Raw genomic sequence first — 19,665 nt, forward strand, 5'->3', positions numbered from 1 at the left:
GTTTCCTAATCCAGGTCTTCCGGAGGTACCTGGGGGCCACTACATTTTTTTTAAAAAGGTATTTCGACAAAACAGACCCTTCAGGATGTGATCCAGGAGGGCTTTTCTTATGTGGGTGCTTCTGAGCATACACAGAGAGCAAGATAAGAGAACTGCCTTGCTGGATCCAACCTTTTTTTTTTAGTGCATCATCAGATTGCATCGGGTTTCCACCTGGGGTCAGCAGCCGGAGGCTACAAGCTAGCTCTCCAGAGAGCTGCCGCAGATCTAAGCCCTGGGTTCGAGAGACATCCGTTTCCTAATCTACCTCCTCACTGCCTCTGAAAATCCCTGCCCATCCTGATACACAGCATGGCGAAAGCAGGGTGTGGGGTAATTTCCTTTTTTTTTTTTTTTTGTCTGAGTAACTCAGGGTCAGTCACAGACATCAAAAGGTAGGAAATTCAGGCAGGAGGAGGGAGAAGCTTTTTTTGGCATGGCATGGAGTTTAGCTGTGGAACTCACTGCCACAAGATCTACAATGGCTGCCAACACAGAGAAGTCCTGGATGAGGCAGTTCAAGTTGCTCCTTTCCACCTTCCAACACCCTCCAGAGCTGGGGGTGACGGTGATTCTCCCTGCCGTGGGACGGAGCGAAGGGCCCCCTTCCTTCTCACCCCACTTTCATCTACCCCGCGGGGCCACCAGTTACTCAGAACCACTACATTTCCTCCCAGCCCGTTCTCAGTATGACTCACCATCCAAAAACAGATTTCAGGGGAGACAGGTGGGGGAGAGGGGCCGGGACGGAGCATCTTCAGTCCCTTCTTGCTGCACCCCAACCCTGCGGGGGTCGGGGGGCGACTTTAGAGGCAAGGGATCGGCTGCTTTTTCCACTGCGCTTCAAAATGTCGGCAGCCCCCAGCCCTGCCGCTCTGCCCGGCCTTCTCTCACGATCTTTCTCTCTCTCTCTCTCTCTTTCTGTGTCTTCTTCACTAGGGTGGTTTCCGTGGGTGGTTTTCTGCAGCTGTGCGCAACGGTCTCTTCTAGCCATGAACAATGCCAGTCTGGGGGGGGGGGGAAACCAGTGCAGGCCTCTGGGTGACGCAGGATGATGCATTCCAAGCTGGGGTGCGTTTCGTACGTGGCTGAGCCTGGAGGTTGCACCGGGTTCTTGTAGCGAGGGAGGGCCTCTTCCCAGCCTGGACCTTTCATCCACCCAGCTCCAAAGGGGGGGGGACCCCACCGATCCCAAACACACAAACGACAGGTGGAATGTGCTTCCGTGGGCTCTGTGACGTGGCACGTGCCAGGGCTCCGTGCCTCTCCACCCATGGCAGAAGGCTAACCATGCCAGGAGTGAACAGAAGCACTGAACCGCAGAGATAAGGCCTGGAAAAGGGGGAAGACCTGCCAGGCCCTCGTGGCACGCACCCCCCCCCATGTGCTTTCTTGTGAGAAATCACTTAAAATAAAAGCCCCTTTGGGCTTCCTTCGCCGCGGTGCCCATTCAAACCAGGTGCCCTCACATCCGGCTGGTCCGGTTCCCCGTGCGGCTGCCGAGGCTAACTATGCAAGCTTGCCAGCTGTGCTGGGCGCCTGTCTGAGAACAGCGCCTCGCCACTTGGGTGCCTGGACGAACCCTGGCCCCCTCTGCGCCTTTTGTGGCATCTTCAACTGATGTCTCCCCATTGCCCAGATGGGGCCACTCCAGGAAAATCCCTCCCCCCCACGCGCGCTACGTGCGGAAGGAAAAATAGCACACTGAGCTCCTGTTTCTTTGGGGGACGAAGGCAGGAGGAGGACGGGCTCCCTTCTCTTTGGCAGAGACCAAAGCAACCGACGCAGAGTTCATTTTGTGGCTTCCCTGACGGAGTACAGCGATCTCACTTCTCTTTGGCCTTCCTCTTTTCCTGCTGCCTTCCGCTTTCCTCAACCTTACAGTCTTTTTCTCCCTTTGCTTTCTCACAATTGGCCCAAGAAGGGCAGCTTCCTTAGAAGAGCACCTCCCTTTAACGCCACATTTCCCATTCTTGAACGGTGACCCCTTCTCCTTGTTACTTCCTGACATGCTCCTGCAGGAAGAGACCTGTAGATCTCCAAAGCTTGCAAGCATTTATACACAGGGTGCATCTGGGAGTTCATGGTAAATTTAGTGATTTATATATAAAAAAAAAACACCCTCCAGAATGTGGGGGACAAGATGCAGGCAGCCGGAGCCCTGCCTTTAGGATGCTTTGCCGAGCTTCCGGACGGGGCAAGGTTGTCCTGCTCGCCGCCCCCCCCCATGATGCTGTAGCCGTGGGGCACGATTCCTCAGTGGGTTTCCCTGGCAGCCGAGACAAAGCAAGGCAGACAGCCCAGCCCTTGCAGAGGTGGGGGGGGGGGAGGAGGGTGGTTTCTGCCCCAGGGATTGGGGACGTGCCTGGGCTTGTAGATCAAACATTCCTCCTTGATCCGCGGCGGTCTTTGTGTGCAGGGATTCTCCTTTGGCTGTTGATTCTGACAAACACCCAGGCCCTGATTCCTGGTCACCTGGCTGGAGGGTCTTGCCGGGGCAGGCAGGGGGGGACGACACCGGGGAGACTCAGACCCCAGTCCCCAGCCCTCAGCAATTTGGGGATCGGAAGCAAACCCGGTCTGGATGGGGCGGCTCCGCCTTGAACAAGTCTGCTCCCTATGTCTTGCTCGACCTCCATCCAGGGTCCGGCTTGCCTCCTTTCTGGGCAAGAGAGTGCCAAAAGCTATGGAGAAACAAAAGCTGGAATCCGTAGGTTAGAGCAGTTAAAGGGGGATCTTATTTGAAAAAGGAGCACAACAACAGTCGCCAAACCTAGGCATTGTTCGGAGGGGAGAGCGGAAAGCAGAAAGCGGAAGCTGCCTATCCAGTTTTGTAAAAAGGCCCGAGACCTGGAGCTTGTTGGTTCTCCTGATGAGGGCCGGCCCTTTGATGCAATTTGCAGGGAAGGGTAACCCACCATTCAAGGGGGACGTGTCCCCGTGGAGAAGAAGGTGAAATCCGTTTGTTTGTTTGCATAAAACATTCGTCCGCCAGAGAGCCCAACGCAGCTAGGCTTTGGGAGAGGAAAAGGGTTTCAAACTCCATCTGAAAATACGAAAAGAGTCCGTCGGAGGTCATGGGGATGCAGTTCCAGGGACGGTGGTGCCACCAGTTAGAAGGCCCCGCTCCTTTTATTTCCTCCTCAAATTCCCAGTCAGAAGAGGCGACGCACATCCAGAAGCGGCTTTTCTCCCCCCCCCTTCCTATAGATTTCTCTCTGCTCCAGTTGGCAGCCACCCTGGGGAACACACGTTGCAGTGGGAGCGGCTCATTGTGGATGATGGGCACTGTAGTACCAGCCATCCAGAGGGTAGGCCCTTCTACCTTTGATGCGGGAGCCGAAGCTTGGTAGCGTCCTTTGTCCAAACTTCAGTCATCATGTGCCTCCCTCAGTGAAAAGGTAGGATTCATAAGATCAGGCTTGGGAAAGGTACAGTAATTTATGTTGAAAAAGCAAATGAAAAAAAAAAGATTATATGTTCACCTGTTTGAGTTCCTGTTGGATTCTTTAAAGGTGCCCAAACGTAACTTTTCAACACTCCAGAGGGTGGGCCTTTGGGTACCCCCCCACCTGTGTTTGCAAGCTGAGGGGCCAAGTTCCAGCTGAGCAAACGAACTGCAAGCCCACTCATTGAGCAAAGAGCATTTCAGGAAAGGACACACGTTGTTTGTTCACCAAGTTGACTGTTTGTCAACGGTACGATTTTGAGGAGGCCCTCAGAATGGGTTTTTTCCTCCCGCCTCCTTTGAACCAAATTTAAAACTCCACAAATGTTTCTGACACCGTTGCCGGCCTGGAATCTGACCCATACTCGAAAGACGGAGGGGAGCGTGCGAAGGCACGTCTTCCTGCCCAAGGAAACATGCGCGCGGGGAAACAAGAGGGGCACGCTCTCCAGGACCAGAAGGAAGGACGGTCGCTCTTCTACCAGGGAAAACAAGGGTCTTTTTCTCTTTTAATCCTATCTGGTGAGCTCCAAAGGTTTCAGAAGAAGTTTCTGTCCAGAAATCAGAGTCCGAGAGTCGGAATCCAAAGCTATTCCAAGCTTTTGCGCGAACCATGAAGGGGTTTCTGGCCTCCCACACTGGGGCAACACAACATATTAGCCACGAGGAGAATCTTCACAAGGTTGATTCCATCCTGAGGAACTGATGGGGCTTCCTTTTTGGATTCACCGCCTTTCAACACTGAGATCCTGACTCCCCGAGAATGGAGCCAGCTTGTCTCTCTCCCTCTCCCTCTCTCTCTTCCTGGCAGAAGCATCATCCTTCTCTCCACTTGGCCCAGGGAGGGACGTTAGCATCACTCAGCCTCCGCTCCGGACCCGCTCGGGGAGTTCTCTTTCCTGGGCAAGACAGATGGAACCGGGACGAAGGTTAAAGCCGCACAATCTGGGCAGAGACGCTGAGGTGGAGGCTCAGATTTCAAGCCAGCCAGGAAGAGTCACCCGATCTTTTAAGAGGCAAGGGGCCAAGGGACGAGGAGGAGGCTGGAACCCCCAACATGGTTATTTTATGCCATTTTCTTCAGGCCTGTTTGGCTAAAAGCGCACCTTTCCACACCCAGTTCCCCTCACTGTCCACCAGATATGCTGGGCTTGAGACTCCGCTGTCCATAATCCTTTGACATTGGCCGTGCTTGGCCGGGGCTAATGGGATTTGCAGTACAAGCCCTTCTGAAGGCTGAAAAGCCACCCATTTCTGGTAGAAGCCACAATCTGGCTTACAGGTCTTGAGACTGTGGCAGGAGACCAAGACTTTACGGTTCGATACGGCCTTTAACAGTGGCTTTGTGATTTCTTCTCTACCTGTTCTTCAAGACTGCTGGCTTTTTTTAAAGGGAGTTTTAAAAATAGGTTTTGATCTGCTTTTAAAGGACTTTTCCACCCATGTTGCTTCGGAATGGTTAACTGTCAGAAAAATCAAAGCACATAAATTCTCTTCCTCTTCATTCCCCTGTCTCTCCTCTTAGTTTAAAAAACAATTATAAGAGAGCGGCACTCTTGAATGATAAACACACGAAGGCTACCGTCTTGACCCAAAGCTTCTCCTGGAACATGCACGCACACAGGAGCGGCATCGTTCACCTTCTGAACAGGGGCCAGAGGCAAACCATGAAACCTTGCAAGGGAAAGATGGAAGCAAGCTGATCCATTGCATGGCCGTTTATTTTATATTCACGGGGTTTCCACCTCGCCTTCCCTGCTCTTACAGGGCGTCCTCAAGCTGGGGAACAATGAAGGGGGGAAAAAAACCACACACCCAGGAAAAAATACAAGACTGGAATCGCAATAATATGTTACGATTTAAGGCACCAATGTAGAAGGAAGACAGAGTTCCCGACCTCTGCTGGCTGCAGGAGATCCAAGAGTGTTTATTAACCTGGCTTCGGTTTGCTGGCAGCCTTCTCAAAACCCCTTTGAGTCGGACTTCCCTCGGACTGCAAACAGTGTTTCCACCCCTTGGATGGAGCCTCTCGCCGCCCCTTCCTCCTGGAAGGAGATCCGAGGGCACTCAGAATACCCTCCTCTCTCTTGCGAACGAACGGGTTCCAAGCCGGAGGTGCCCAGGCCTGTGTGTTTGGACTCCCGCTCCCATCGGCCTTGTGGATTCAGGGAATTCAGCGCCCACCCAAGGAACCCACCCAGAGCTCCTTCCCGTTTTTTCCTTCCCAGCCGACTCTCTTGCCGGCAGGAACCCTTCCGAGCAAGGCTGGCGGATGTCAGCCTGATCCGCTGTTGGCAGGCCCCGAAATGTTTGGCCTGAGCAGGGGTGGCGCTTAGGAAAACGGAAGGGAGCTCTATGGTCAAAGCGACACCTTTCTGGATGTTCAATAAAAAGAAAATGAAAAAAAATTAAGCAAAATAGGTGGGTAGGAAAGGAAAGGGGAGGTGAGGAAGAGGCGGTCAGTCGTCCTCTTGAAAAGGCAGCAACTTTTGACCTCCTGTTTTTGTCAGGGGAGGGGGGGCAGTATTGACTTTTAAAGCACACCTGTTGGGGTGGGGGGTGGGTTGGCTGGCGAAGAGGTGATCTGGGAGCCAGGCAAAGCCTGCCCCCCCCCCGGTCCCCCACCTTGCCTCGGCAGGGAGAGACCTTTCAGGTGCAAGGAGTTCAACGTTCACGATGAATCAAGGGTCAGATCCTTGGAAAGAGAGGAGGACGGAAGTGGGGAACAGAGGCACTCCGGCTGCTGTGAAAGGGCAGCAGGCGCCACATCACCCCCTGGGAGCACCTGAGGCGGGAGCCGGCCTCTGCCACGGCCCCAGAGCCCGCGTGGCGCCTCCGTCTCCGAGTCAGCTTGCAAAAGGGGCAAAGGGGGAGCTCTGAGAGGCCAGCCACGACCCTCCCCTCCTTGGTCCCCTGGCTCGTCCCTGCTTGCACAGAGAGAGGGTGGGCGGCAGCCCCTTCCCCCCAGATCCTGCTCTCACCGAAGGAACGAAAGAACGGCTATGCCAGGCCGCCGCCTTTCTCCTCGGGAGCAAGGGAGAGCCATGATGAGTGGCAAAGGCTGGCAGGGAGGGGCAGAGTCCTCGCTGGAAAACCTCAGGATGGGGGGGGGTCCCCATGGGGGCTCCTGCCCAGAAGAGGCCGGTTCTCCTCCCGGCTGGAAGGATGAACCACCCCCGGCCGGGGGCGCCTGGGCTCCCTTCCTTCCCCGGGGGGGGGCCCTCCCTCACTGCGGGCCAGGGTCTTCCGCTGCAGCAGCTGAAACACAGGAAACACACAAGAGTCATATGTATATCTGTATGTGTGTGTGTGTGTGTGTGAGAGAGAGAGAGAGAGAGAGAGATCTTGGCCAAGAGGACTGGGCAGCCCAGAGGGAAGAAAGGAAGACCCTTTTGGGGCTGCCAGGTTTCCTTCCTCTTTTTACGAGCCCCTTTCTGCCGGCATTCGGGGGGGGGCGCATCTGAAACGGTCCTGGCACGCAAACAGTGGTTGGCAGAAGCCACCGAAGGGACCGACCACAGAGAGAGTTTTGTCTCCAACCTGGAAGCTAAACCGTTCTTTTGCCTGCTTCCTTTGCTCCTTTCCTGGTTCCTTTTCATCCTTTTTTCTGCCTCCCCTGCGCGCACACACTCATGCTTTGCACACACGCGGACAGGCGCACGCACCCCATTCCTTGGGCAGGCCCCGAGCCCAGCCAACGCCCCCCCCCCGCCAACTACCCTATTCATGCCCTGGTAAGTGAGCTGTCTTTGGACCCAGCGCCGGCTGGGGTTTCTCTTGGAAGATGCTGGCCAGCCCGTTTGGGGGGGGGCTGCATCGGAGGGAGAAGATTTATAGGAGAGGGAAAGGAAGTGGTGGGGGGGGGCAGGGAGACAGAAAGGCTGCAGAACACAAAGACGCCTCGTCCCAAAGGCTGCAGAGAGTGGGAAAATTCTCTTTTTGAGCAACCACCCACAGGAACCTCCCAGCCGGTATGGCTGATTTCAGAAGCAGTGGTTCATGAAAATGCTTTTTTCCACCCTCTGCTTCTCAAATTCCTCTCGCAAGACAGACTGGCCAGCTCCTGAATCCAGAGCCTATCATCCCCCGCAAAGGGTTGCCCACATCCTGATCAAAGGCCAACCTTCCTTCCTGCCTGCCTGCCTGGAGGAAAGAGGTCCCCACAGAGCCCAGGATCAGGAACCAAGCAAGAGAGAGGCCTCGGGTGGCTCTCCGAGATCCGATCGCCCGGGAGAGAACCCCCTTTCACCACACCTGACAGGACGGGCGACTGGAAGGGGGGAGAGGGGCTCAAAAGTGGCAAATAAAAGCCGTTCCTCAAGATGGCAGCTCACCTCGAGCCACAAGGAAGTGCTGGAAAGGTGCCCCCACCTCGGCTTGCTTGGTTTAACCAGCCACCCGCCAGCCGGCCACCACCACCACCACCACCACCGTGGGCGACCTCTTCCTGCTTCCCCGCGGGGCTTCCCAGACAGAAAGACCTCCCAAGCTTTCCTGGAAAACCTGCCTCCCTGCAGCACACGGGCTGGGGAGTGAGGTGGGGGGGCTGGAAGGAAGCCTGCCGGCTCCCATCACGAGCTCCGCTTGTGGGCAGGAGGGCAGCAGGTACGGGGGGGGGCTGGTGGGGGGGAGAGGAGGTGGAAGAGGAGAGATGTCATCAGCCCTTCTGACTCAGCCTACCAGCTGGCGGCAAGGAGGACACGAGCGAGGCGTGCCTTGCCGAAACCCGCCGGCACACACACACACACACACTTACGTTTCACCACCAGCAGGGTGTTCCCGTGGCAACAGGAGACGGAGGCCACCAGGATGGGGTGTGATTCTGCCAGGTGTACAGGCCTCGGGTTGCGGGCCTCTTCGTCCTTCCTCCCTAAGCGCCCCCGGGCACTTTTCCCCCAGGTGTACACCTCGCCATCTGCAAGGAGGACGGTATCGGGGACTCAGTGGGGCGAGTCACGGGCGCTGGCCAATCCACCCCATGCGGCACAGCCAGTGCGCAGGGGGTAGCCCGATGTGACCCCCTCCCCACCATGCCACCCACTCACCTGCCCCCACGATGACAGTGAAGGCATCTCCGCAGCCCACCCTGGAGACCCGGATGGCCTGGAGACCCTCGACCAGGTAGGGCGCCCGGCTGGCCCGGCACGAGATGGGGCCCACCTGGCCGTGCTGGTTGCTGCCGATGGTGTAGCACTTCCCCGAGGCTGGCCGTAGAAAAGGCAGAGAAGCCCGTGACGATCGGATCTGTGGCTGCCTGGGACTCCTCAGGAGTTGTCTCCTCCCCCCCCGTCACAAAGACCCTCTTCACACAGCAGCCCCTGGGTCCCCATCAGCTAGAAAAGCTGGTCCACCTCCAGGCCCGGAGGGTCCCAAATCCAGGCCAGAGGACGTTCCGGGGGCACCAGAGGCACCCCTGCCATCTCTCATAAATGCCAACGGGTCAGCCAGTCGAGGGCAATCCGAGTTACCGGACTGCGGGAACAAGAAGTTTCCTTAAGGAAGCTATGTGGTTGCTGGTGTGTTACTGCCACAGCAAACACGGGACAAAAAAAAGAGGCTAAATTAAAATATCACTTTCCCTTCTAATAACGAGGGGTCCCTTTGATCACACTGGGAGTGTGGAGGGGTGTTTCCAAAACGACCATCAAAATTTGAGGGAGGCATTTCCGCTAAGATGGTGATTCATTCTCACCAGAGTGCCATTATTTCCCATTTTGTTCTCAAGGCCATCTGATCCCAGGGCCCAGGTAATTGATTAATCAGAAGAAGGGCTGGTTCGTTAACTCAGACCATCCGGCTGGCAGCCAAACCTGGCTATGGGGCCTGCTTTCTCCCTGCGAGGGTGAAGCTGTCAGGATGTTTTGGCTGAAGCTGTTTTGCTAGCAACGTCCCTCCGTCTGCTTACAACTCTTGGACCGTAAGACCGATGGGACTTAGGCTTCCTGTAGACGATTCCTCCCAGCCTTCCGGGGTGGGGATGGGGGGGGGAGAGACCGCGGTGCCCCTGGAGGCTGCCCTGACCCAGGGGTGAGGCAACACCTTCGCCCCTTGCCTGGAGGCGCCTTTTCCACACCAGCTCCAGGAGACAACGGCACCCTTCCCTCCGCCTCCTGGGCCGGGCCTCACCTGTGATGGCTGCCGAGTGGCCGGTGCCGATGTCGGCCCAGAGGATGTCCTCTTCGCTCAAGGGGGCCGAGCGGGCTGGGCTGAAGAGGAGGGCTTCCTCCACCTGGTGGGTGGTGAGGGGCTCCTCTGGAGGCGGAAGGCCATCCAGGCCTAGCTTGTTATACCTGGAGGAAGAAGTGGGGAGCAGAGAGAAAGAGAGAGAGAGACCGGGTGGAGGATGGCCTCCACGTGACAGGACACCAGCTCCCCACAAACCTCAGAGTCCAGCCCAGCACGCCCAGGCCTCGGATCCCCTCCTTCCCTGGACAAGGGGCCCCCTCCTTCTCTCACTCAACCCCAGGTCCTCTGCCTTGGTCACTACAACCACCGTTGCAGTGCTCTGAGCTTCTCCATCCGTCACCGTAATGAGCCCATGGACTCCTTTCCTGAGACCAGAAACCAGCCAGGCCCGAGAGGTAACACCACCTCTCCCTGGGGAGTCTTACCGGTTGCTCCCGCAAGCCAGGATCCGATTCTTGGTGGTCAGGATCATGGAGGCATCGATGCCGCAAAGGACTTTCTGGGCCTCGTGGTCGGGCGGGATGGGGACCGCTTGCGGAGAGCTGTGGGACTCCTGCGTCCCCAGCCCCAGGCGCCCTGAGAGAGAGAGAGAGAGAGAGAGAGAGAGAGAGAGAGAGAGAGAGAAAGGAAGTGTCCCCAGTGGCTCCCCACCGAGGAGACCGTGCAGGCATCCACGTGGGCAGAGAATCCAACAGCACAGAAGGGGAAAAGCCAAAAGAGATTTAGGGGGCCAAAAAGCAGCCTGCGTCCCCCCTCCCAACCGCTCACCATTGTCCCCCCGGCCCCAGGAGAAGACTTCTCCTTCGTTGGAAACGGCCAGGATGTGTGAAGCACCGCAAGCCACCTGCATGATCTCGTAGCCCAACAAAGCCTCGACGATTTTGGGCTGTGGGGAGAGAGAGAGAGAAGCGGCTTTCTCAGGGGAGGCCGATAGAGGCTGCCGTGAAGCCAGGAGGGCCGCTCAGGACACCGGATGAACGGCCTCCCAGCAAAGAGAGGACCGCCGGCTTCCTAAGCGCCCAGCTGTGCAGAAGACGTCTCTGCAGCCAGCCGAGCGGGGAAAGAGGGGCAGAGCAAGACCAATGTGTGTGGGGGGGGGGCAGAACAACCAGAACAACACCCACCCACACACACACAGGCCTTGCAGCCACCCAACCTGGCGGCGCCCTGTCCAGCCTCTGCCCCGGCCCTTCCCAAGGAGGCTCCGCGCTCTGCCACGGAGGGAATGGCGGCCACAGCGTGAGATCACAGCCTCCGCAGCCACGAAGGAGGGCTCCTAAGCCCAGGAGGAGACCGTCCAGGGCCACCCACCTGGCTCACGTCCACCAGCGTCTCGTGCCCCAAACAGCCACTGCTGCCGCTCCCGAAGGTCAAGACAATCCCTCTGTCTTTGGGGGGGTGGGGAGGAAAGAGGGTCACAAGCTTTAGCAGATCAGGATCCATCAAATGCTGGCCCCACACAGGTGCCCCCCCCAACCCAATAGGATGGTTTAAAGGGCAGGGAAGGTGAGTCGCTGGTTGGCTAAGGGGCAGTTTGGAGTGAATATCTGTCTGAAATATTTCCCCAGGTCTTCTCTGCCACAATGAGAACTAGGCGCTTGGTTTTCACAGGAAAGCCAAAGCACCTGGGAAAACCCTGGAGAAAGAGGAATGGAACACAGAGAGCCGGGGTGGGGGGTGGGTTTTCCCTCCCAAGTTAAGTGGGTGCGTGGCACCCTCCCTCGTGGCCCTCCTCCAACGCTTCCCTCTCCCTTGGTTCTTCCTCCTACCTGTCAAGCAAGCGGTGAAGAGGTCCCCGCAGGCCACGTTCTTGATGGTCACCCCGGACTGGCCCTCCAGGAACCGGCAGACAAACTGGGGCTGCAGCTGCTCCGTGGCCCCCGGGAGGATGAGCCCTCCAGACGTGCCCATGGGGGGTGGCTGGAAGAGGCAGGAAAACCACCCGGAGGGCTTGTGTGTGGCATGAAACCAATGCCTTCTTTACGGGCAGCAGACGAGTGGGGGGGGGGGGGGGAAGGTTCCATCAGGAATAAAACACACAAAAAGGAAAAGGCAAAAGGGCATCCTTGAGCATGCGCAGAATGCCTTAGCACAGGACGGAGAAAGGGCTGGACTCCTCTGGGGGACTTCCCCTCGCTGACTTACTTCCCACATGATCAGCCGGCCAGATTTGGTCACGCCTGCCTTCTGGGTCCGGCCGGTGGACACCTGCACCACCTCTGCGTTGAGCATGGGGAGGGGGAGGGGGACCGTGATCCCACCTCCCCAGGTGTAGACGGAAGACGGGGCGGGCGGGAGGCCAGGCCTGGCCGAGCTGGCATGGGAGCCTGAGTCCAAGAGAAAGCTGGCGGTGAGAGGGGCGCCCGCAGGGCCAAGGGAGGAAAAGGGGGACACCCACCCACCCGCCCCCCCACCCTCGGAGGTCCAGCCTCACCTCTGGCTCTCGAACCGCCGGGTCTCCCGCCAGCCCTGCCGTGCGACACGGGCGGCACCGTAGCTAGCGGCTTCTCAGGCCTGCCAGAAAAACAGAGCACCCTCTCGTCAGCTATTCTAGAGGGGTTTCAGGAGAGAAGCCAAAGAGGCGGCCACAGCCGGGGCGAGGGCTCCAGAGGGCCCAAGGCGCTCGCCTTCTCATCCCGACACTGCCGACATCGGTGTAGAGGTTCAGCAAAGGGCGGGCGCAGATGGCTTCAGCCATGATCTCGTTCAGCTGGGGCCGCTTGGAGGGGTCCAGGTTGAGCAGGCCGAGGATCAACTGGCGCAGCTCGGGGCTGTAGCGGTCGGAGATGGGGGCGAAGGTCCCACTCATGATCTTCAGCACCAGGGCTGGCAGGTTCTGTGGATGGGGGGGGGCGGAGAGGTCAGAAGGAGGTGTGTGTGTGTGTCACAGGCAAGCAGTCCTCAAAGCCACAGGCAGCGCTCCCAGAGCCTTCCGGCTGGCCCGTGTCGGAGGCAGGATGAAGCCCTCTTGCTGCCAGGAAATGCTTCTTTTGGGCTTCAGCTCTGAGTGGAGTTGTGATCGGGGTTGGGGGGGGGATAGCACGGAAGCCCTCCCTCCCTTTCTCCCCCCCCCACACCCAATCCTGCCACCCCAGCTCCTCACCGCAGCTTCGAACGCCCTCTTGAGGCTGGCGAGTTCGTACAAGACGCACCCCAGGGCCCAGATGTCGCTCTTCTGGTTGTAAGGCTTGCCCTCGCACAGCTCTGGGGAGATGTAACAGGGGGTGCCCACCACCTGGGGGAGGGGGGGGAGAAAAGAGGCATATGGGGGGGGGTGGTCAGGGAAGGGTGGCTGAGAAGCCCCATGTGTTCCACAGCTCTGGCCCAGAGCAGGATTGGGACCTCCTCCTTGCCACCCACGAGGGACGCTCACCACCTTCAGCGGGGGGCAGAGGACTGTTTGGCATCCTGCAGAAGAGAGACCCAAGCGTCTCAAGGAAGCGAGTCAAGCAAGAAGCCAAGAGGGACGGCTCCCACACAACCGTCCTCCCCACCTTCCCCTCGAGGGCAATGCCAGGGTGCCGGCGGCAGGAGAGGCACCAGCCCAGGAGCTTCTGCTGGGGGAAACAGGGCTAAACGCTTCCCAAACCAACCCAAATCACAGCTTCCCACCCACCTCCTGCAGACCTCTTGGGAGGGGCTCCTGCCCCCAGGAGCAGCTACAGAGGCCATGGAGCGGGATTCGAATCCTGGGCTACCAGAAGTGCTCCCCATATCAGTGTCCTCAAGATCAGCAGCTAGAGCGGCGAGGCCGAAGGAGATCTGACAGGCAACATTTATGCCACAGGTGGGGTGGGGACATCTCAGGGCCAGGCCCCAATTCAGGAAAGGCCTTGCGGGGGGTCGGGGGTGTGTGAAGCTAAGGATCTGGAGCAGATGGGCCAAGGCAAAGGGTGGGAGCCTCCCAGGTTCCTGACTAACGTGGGCATTTCCCCCACATCCAGCTGAGTTCTACCCAGGCAGGATCAAATCCCAAGGCAACCGGGTTCCTGGCAGCCAAGCAGGACTCCGCTCCATCCAGCCTCATTATCTCCAGCCATCAGAGACGTGAAGGAAGCTGCAGATGGGCCAGGAACCCCTGCGGGCCAGGCCACTCCCTTCCCTGGCTTGTACTCGGCTGGGCCAATCCTGCCTGCAGGGCTGCCCACGAACGGCAGGCATGAATGCCAGAGTCCCTGAGCCTCTCCTGCTCTGTCTGGAGGGCTCTGCAGCTGTTGGGGTGTGTGTGTGTGTGAGGGGGGGATTCCAGAGACCCCACCCTCTCACCCACCCACCCACCCACCGTGTAGGCTTTACTCTTGCTGCTGAGGATCTTGGAGATGCCGAAGTCGCCGATCTTGACCATCATGTGGTGCTTGTCCAGGAGGATGTTCTGGGTCTTGAGGTCCCGGTGGAGGATTTGCTTTGTGTGGACGTGGTGGAGGGCCAGCACAATCTGGACAAAGAAGTGGAGGATGGTCTCCTCGTCCAGCAGGGAGTTGCCACGCTTGTGGATGAACTCGGCCAAGGTGCCACCTGTGGGGGGGGTAGGGGGGCAGCCGAGAAGGGGAAACAAGGCTCAGGACTCCTGGCGGGTCTTGAACCCGGTGGCAACGAGAAGGAGCCTGAGAAAGCGTCTCCCCGGTGTGCCTGTGTGCGTGCACGTGTGATGGCTCAGGACATGCCTTTCTACCCCAGCAGTAACGTTTCAACCGTGGAGGTGTGCGTGTGTGTGTGTTTGGGAAAACAAGCAAGGAAACACCACATATATTTCTCACATGAACACAACCATCTTTCTAGGACCGAGGGCAGGGGTCTGATTGTAAAACAGGCAACTTTTCTTTCCAGAAGAAAATCTATAAATGTCACAGAGGTGGGAAAAAGACAAATGGGCATGACCGATTTCCCTTTCCTGGTGGCCACCGTCCTGCATCAAAGAAACAGAGAATGGGCCGATGCAGGGTTTCTACCATTTTTGCTCCCCACTCCACCCCCATTATACACCCAGCTCCATTCCACCCACCCACACACACACACACACACACAGCAGGAGTGTGCAGCAGAGTGCCAAGACATGCTACCGTTTTTGGGATGGGTCGCTGGCTGACAGCAAAAACAAGAGTGGGGGGGGGGGAGAGAGGGAAGGAGCCTCGTTAAAAGGCGAGGGTGGAGAAGGAATCCCTCCTCAGCTGCCGCTGCAGGTCAGAGAGAGGCGCCTCTCAAGGAATGCTGTGCCTCGAAGGAGGAAGGAGGCAGGCCAACTCCTCGCTCCCTCCCAAGGAGTGGGGTGGGGAAGAGAAAGCCCTCTTTGAAGGCAAACAAGACCAACCTGTTCTGGATTCCTCCAACGCACGCATGCACGCATGCACGCGTGCACACACACACACTCCCCCCCCCCGCTGCTGCCAAAAGAAGCCCCACCAACCCTCTGCTGTCTCATTTCCAAAGCACTCAAGAGTCTTGGGATCCTACACTGACACTGGGTGCCTTCTCCCCTACTCTCCCCCCCCCTTACTTAGAAACCAGAAACCCAGGCTGAAAGAGGAGCCACTGGCTGGGGAATTGGGCTCAACCTGAAGGTGACCCAGGAGGAGGAGGAGGAGGAGGGTGGGTGGGAAGGAATGCCCCTAGCCCCGGAAAAACAATGGCAGGACGGCGCTGTCTTGGCGTCTGCCCCTGTGCCAGGCCCCCAGGTGTGGCTAGGAAGCTGCACGTACCGCACACACAGCGTCCTTGGCCAAAATGTTCTTTCCAGGGGGGTTACTTAGGGGACTATCCCTCCATGTTCTCTCTAAAACAGGGCATTCCTCAACCCCCAAGAAGAGGGGGAGAAAGGACACACAAATAGGTTCGGGAGGGCCTGCCTTTCACAGGCTAGCTAGCTCCCTACAGAATCTACATTCAATGTGGGCTCACCCTCTGGCAATAAAATTCAGCGGGGTCTTCCCAGAGGTGGGGAGGGAGACTTGCCCTGGGCTAGAGGCCGCTGGGTCCAGCCTACAACCTGGAAAAGTTACCTTTTTTTAAAACAACATTTACAAAGCTCTGGGGTCACTTAGGAGGGTCAACAAGAGAAGGTATCCTGGGGTTCAATCCAGTCCTCCTGGGGCTCCCGGGGGGGGCTGTCCTTTTCTCTTCGTGGATAAATCTTTAGGATAAAATACACTCGCATTCGGGCCCCTTACCCTCTCCAAAAAACCTGGCCCGCTCACCACGCCTTTCCTTGCGAAATTGGAAGAGGTGCTTCGCCTTTCGCCTCCACAAAACTGGGACGTGCTTCTCCAGGATATCAGAGTATCAGGTGGGGCAAAAACCAGGAGCCCCCCATAGACCGCAGCCTCTGAGCTTTGCAGAGCCTCTCCCCCCCCCCCCCCCCGGCCTCTCCAAACACTCCCCGTTTGCATCTCCTAGACTTATCAACATTAAAACCTTGCAACGATTAGCAGCACGGGAAGGAATTCTGCCCTGTCCCCCCCCCCTCCCCAAGTGGACCAAAGTCGGTGGAAGGGGCCACCATCGGCCCGTGGACCAAGTTTTGCCTGTGATTCACCAAAAACTGGAATAAATGAGAGTAATCGTCCATGTTTCACGGAGGGTCGGGCCGCAGCCTCTCAGCCCCAGGGGAGGCCTTGGGAGAGCCCATTGGCTGCCTCTCACCTGGCGCGTACTCCATGGCGATCATCAGGGCCTTGTCCTCCAGGAAGTTCTCGTAATATTCGATGACGTGAGGGTGGTGGAGGAGCTTGAGGACCTGGCATTCGTTCTGGGCCGCCAGCCGCTCGTCCTTGGTCATCTGGTCCACCGGGATCTGCTTGAGGATGACCAGCTTCTGGTCCACCTTGCAGAGGCAGAGGTGGACGATCCTGCAGGGAGGGAGGGAGAGAGAGAGAGAGAGAGAGAGAGAGAGAGAGAGAGAGAGAGAGAGAGAGAGAGAGAGAGAGAGAGAGAGAGAGAGAGAGAGAGAGAGAGAGAGAGAGAGAGAGAGAGAGAGAGAGAGAGGGCTGCTCAGTCAGGGTTTACAAAACGGACCCTTTCGGACCTCAGGGGGACCCCCCCTTTCCCCCCCAATCTCTCCCTGGTCCAGAAGGTTCTGGAAACGGGCATCTCCAAAAGTGGACGCCCCCCCCCTCCGAGGGTTTCAAGACCCCGAAGGAACTTGGTCAAAGCGTCTTCAGAAGAGCCACTGGGGTACTGTATCTGTGTGTGTGTGTGTGTGTGTGTGTGTGTGTGTGTGTGTGTGTGTGTGTGTGTGTGTGTGTGTGTGTGTAAAATATACGGTATATCCCTAACGACCCTGTAAAGTAGGCTCTTTTCTGTCCCCCCCCCGAGACCCTCCGCTTTCCCACACGACACCCCTGTAAGGTAGGCTAAGTGGCAAAGGAAGGGAACCCTAACCATGCTTCCCATTCTGTCAGCGCCCTGGACTACAACACCCATGGTCCTCCCTCATGTCAATCATTCCAAGTGACAGAGCACCCCCGCCCCCCCCCCAAAATGTCACTTTCGAGCTAGCCATTCCCCCTCCGGGTTCAAAGTCACTTCTCCAAGCTCTGCTGGGATAACTCAGATCGGGCTCCAATTTCCCGAAATGGTTTTGAAACTCGAGAGAGTCCGACTAAGGACAGGGACATAATTTGCATACGCTTTCGCTAATATATGCAAATTTATGCACGGGAGCACTGCTTTTGCGTTACCTCGCAAAGCCCCCAGTCTCGGCATAGGGAAAAATGGGAGGGGGGGGGTCAATTCGTGCCTAGGGCGCCCCTTCCTCTAAGGAGAGAGTCTAGGGACCCCCAAGATCCTGATTGGCTGGAGAGAGGGCCCGCCCCTCCCGTCCCCATGGCAACCAGGTAAGCAACAACCGGCCAGCCCGGAAGGAAGAAGCGACGGCGGGCCTTCGCCCTCTCTCCCTGCCTCCCTCTGCCCCGTCCGGTCTCTCGCCGGTTCTCACCCGAAGGCCCCCCTCCCGACCACTCGGATCCGCTCGTATTTCTCCATCAGGCTCCTCCGGACCCTACTAGGCCGCAGTCCCCGGCGGTCCCGTCGCCATGGAGATACCTCCGGGCGGGGCTACGGCGGCCGCCCAGGGCCAAGGGTCATCGCGCCGCGTAACGCGCTCAGTCCTTTCGAGCGGGCGAGGAACTCGCTCCGCCCACCGGCGGGGAAAGGGTTAAGGAAAGGTCGACGTGGCCCTTAAAGGAACAGTCGCCTTTTTTCCACGGAGATGGAGGAAAACATCCGCCCGCCAATGAGCATCGTTACGTAAAAGCAAAGGAAGCGGGGGGGGGGAAGGGGAGGCTAATTTTTTTATTGCTTCCTCTTTCGAAGCAGGTCTTGCAAAAAAAAAAAAAAAAAAAAAAACCCAATAAAACCCCAGCAAAGTTGTGACTGAAAGAAAAAAAGAGACGGAGATTCTAGAACAAAAGAAAGAAAGAAAGAAAAATAAAGCAATGAACATTTTATTGCAATGGCAATAGCCATTATATGTGATATATGAATATATATTATTGTTTTCATTGCTAAAGCCCTGCTTGTTTTTGCAAATTTTTTTTTGTTAAAATACTGCTTGTTTTTGCATTTTTCCCCTTTTTTTCTCCTTGGGAAGATGTCCCGTGTGGGCTGGACCCTGGTGTCACATCCTCCCTCCCCCCCCCCAGCCTCTGAAATGAGATCCGATGGCATTCCACAGGATTCTTAGATCCTCCACTTTGTCAGCATCAGTCAACTCTACACACAAACACCCACAACTCCACCTCAAAACACAACACAGTTGGGGGTCTCTTCCACCCCACCGAATTGCCCCCATGTCCCACTGGGGCAATCCAGTTATGGGGGGAAAAAACAGCCGGGAAGGCGGGTTTTATTCCAGACAAAACGAACAGACAGGATGCTAAATCAGAGAGGTGCTGGTGTTGGTCTTGGCTGTCCAGAAACACACCTCGTACATCTGGAATTTCGACCGGAGCGTGCAGTCTTCGCAGCTTAACAGAGCTCCTCAGCGAGAAGAAATGGAATAGATTGTCAAACAAATGTGAAATCGACCAGATTAAGGATGGAATAATACTGGCTTTTTTTAAAAAGCATCTCAGCATGAATATTAACACCCCCTTATTTTTAATCTGGTAAACTGAGATACATTCTGCGTAAGCACGGGTGTTCTATTAGCTATCTTCCTAGTTTAAACATGGATGAATGCACGGAATCTTTTTTTTTTAAGTTTATGAATCAAGTCATTGTAAGTGAACAGCTGCCTACAGTTACAAGCAGCTAAGAAGCATGCGTTTTATTGGATGTTAAACTGGAAAAACTAGCTCCGTTCAATGCTTTGTTGCTGAACACGCAAATAAACGACCAGGAGTATTTTATACACAAAGCATTCCACATTTGGGAGGTGGGAATAACCAAATGAAATTGAGTAATAATGTGATTTACGCATATGTGATCTGGATTCAGACCCGTTTCTCTCCATTCTCTGGGCCAAGGTGAATGTTGGGGGGGGGGTTTCCACTGTATAGGTTTCACATCAGGTTTCCAGGGGATGATTTGGCGATACGATGCCCTGCCAGGCCCCGTCACGGATGGCTAGAAAAAGCAAACAATTACCCTTGACTCACCTTGAGAGGAAAGGGTGACACCAGCAGAGGTACAAAAGCAGGCATGATCTCCCTCCAATATTCATTTATTTATCTATTGCATTGTGTTGTAATAGCGCTGCATTTCTGTGCCCCCTTCCTCCTGCCAGCGGGACGCAGCGGGCAGCGTCTCACCCATCATGACAAAATGATGCCTAAAAACAGCAATTGAAAAATTGTGAAATAAGGAATGAGTAACATATAAAAACAAGCTAAGGAATACAGTACTAAAACATTTTTAAAAGGCAGCAAATGTAGCAATGTTAAAACTGGATATCAAACACCAAACGCCTGTTAAACTAGCTCAGATACTAATAGGAGTTGACATATAAACAGTGAGTGATGGAAGACAGAACACCATCGGCTAAAATGCAGTTATTT

General features: G+C 56.4%; 1 protein-coding gene across 1 annotated transcript; it reads right to left on the reverse strand.

Annotated features, from left to right (window-relative positions):
• Positions 1 to 5,190: 5,190 nt before the first annotated feature.
• NEK8 (NIMA related kinase 8) lies at positions 5,191 to 17,878 on the reverse strand. The gene is made up of 15 exons (XM_020803494.3): positions 17,604 to 17,878; positions 16,310 to 16,515; positions 13,956 to 14,188; positions 12,777 to 12,908; positions 12,301 to 12,509; positions 12,108 to 12,187; positions 11,819 to 12,000; positions 11,443 to 11,593; positions 10,985 to 11,061; positions 10,442 to 10,559; positions 10,099 to 10,249; positions 9,614 to 9,777; positions 8,533 to 8,691; positions 8,244 to 8,402; positions 5,191 to 6,745 (listed from the first exon to the last, which is right to left on the reverse strand). Exons 1-15 carry the CDS (start codon positions 17,648 to 17,650, stop codon positions 6,714 to 6,716), a joined length of 2,100 nt encoding a protein of 699 aa, XP_020659153.3. The 5' UTR covers positions 17,651 to 17,878; the 3' UTR covers positions 5,191 to 6,713.
• Positions 17,879 to 19,665: the final 1,787 nt, after the last annotated feature.

This window comes from Pogona vitticeps, chromosome 7 (genome assembly GCF_051106095.1).
Source record: "Pogona vitticeps strain Pit_001003342236 chromosome 7, PviZW2.1, whole genome shotgun sequence".
In the NCBI taxonomy this organism is placed as follows: Eukaryota; Metazoa; Chordata; class Lepidosauria; order Squamata; family Agamidae; genus Pogona; species Pogona vitticeps.

Excerpts from the sequence above, each read along its gene's own strand:
- NEK8 (XM_020803494.3), bottom strand. The coding sequence starts at position 17,650 with ATGGAGAAATACGAGCGGATCCGAGTGGTCGGGAGGGGGGCCTTCGG. Across the intron at positions 12,909-13,955 it reads GCAAGAGTAAAGCCTACACG|GTGGTGGGCACCCCCTGTTA; the intron begins GTGGGTGGGTGG and ends CCCCTCCCCCAG. Across the intron at positions 8,692-9,613 it reads CCACTCGGCAGCCATCACAG|CCTCGGGGAAGTGCTACACC; the intron begins GTGAGGCCCGGC and ends TTCTACGGCCAG.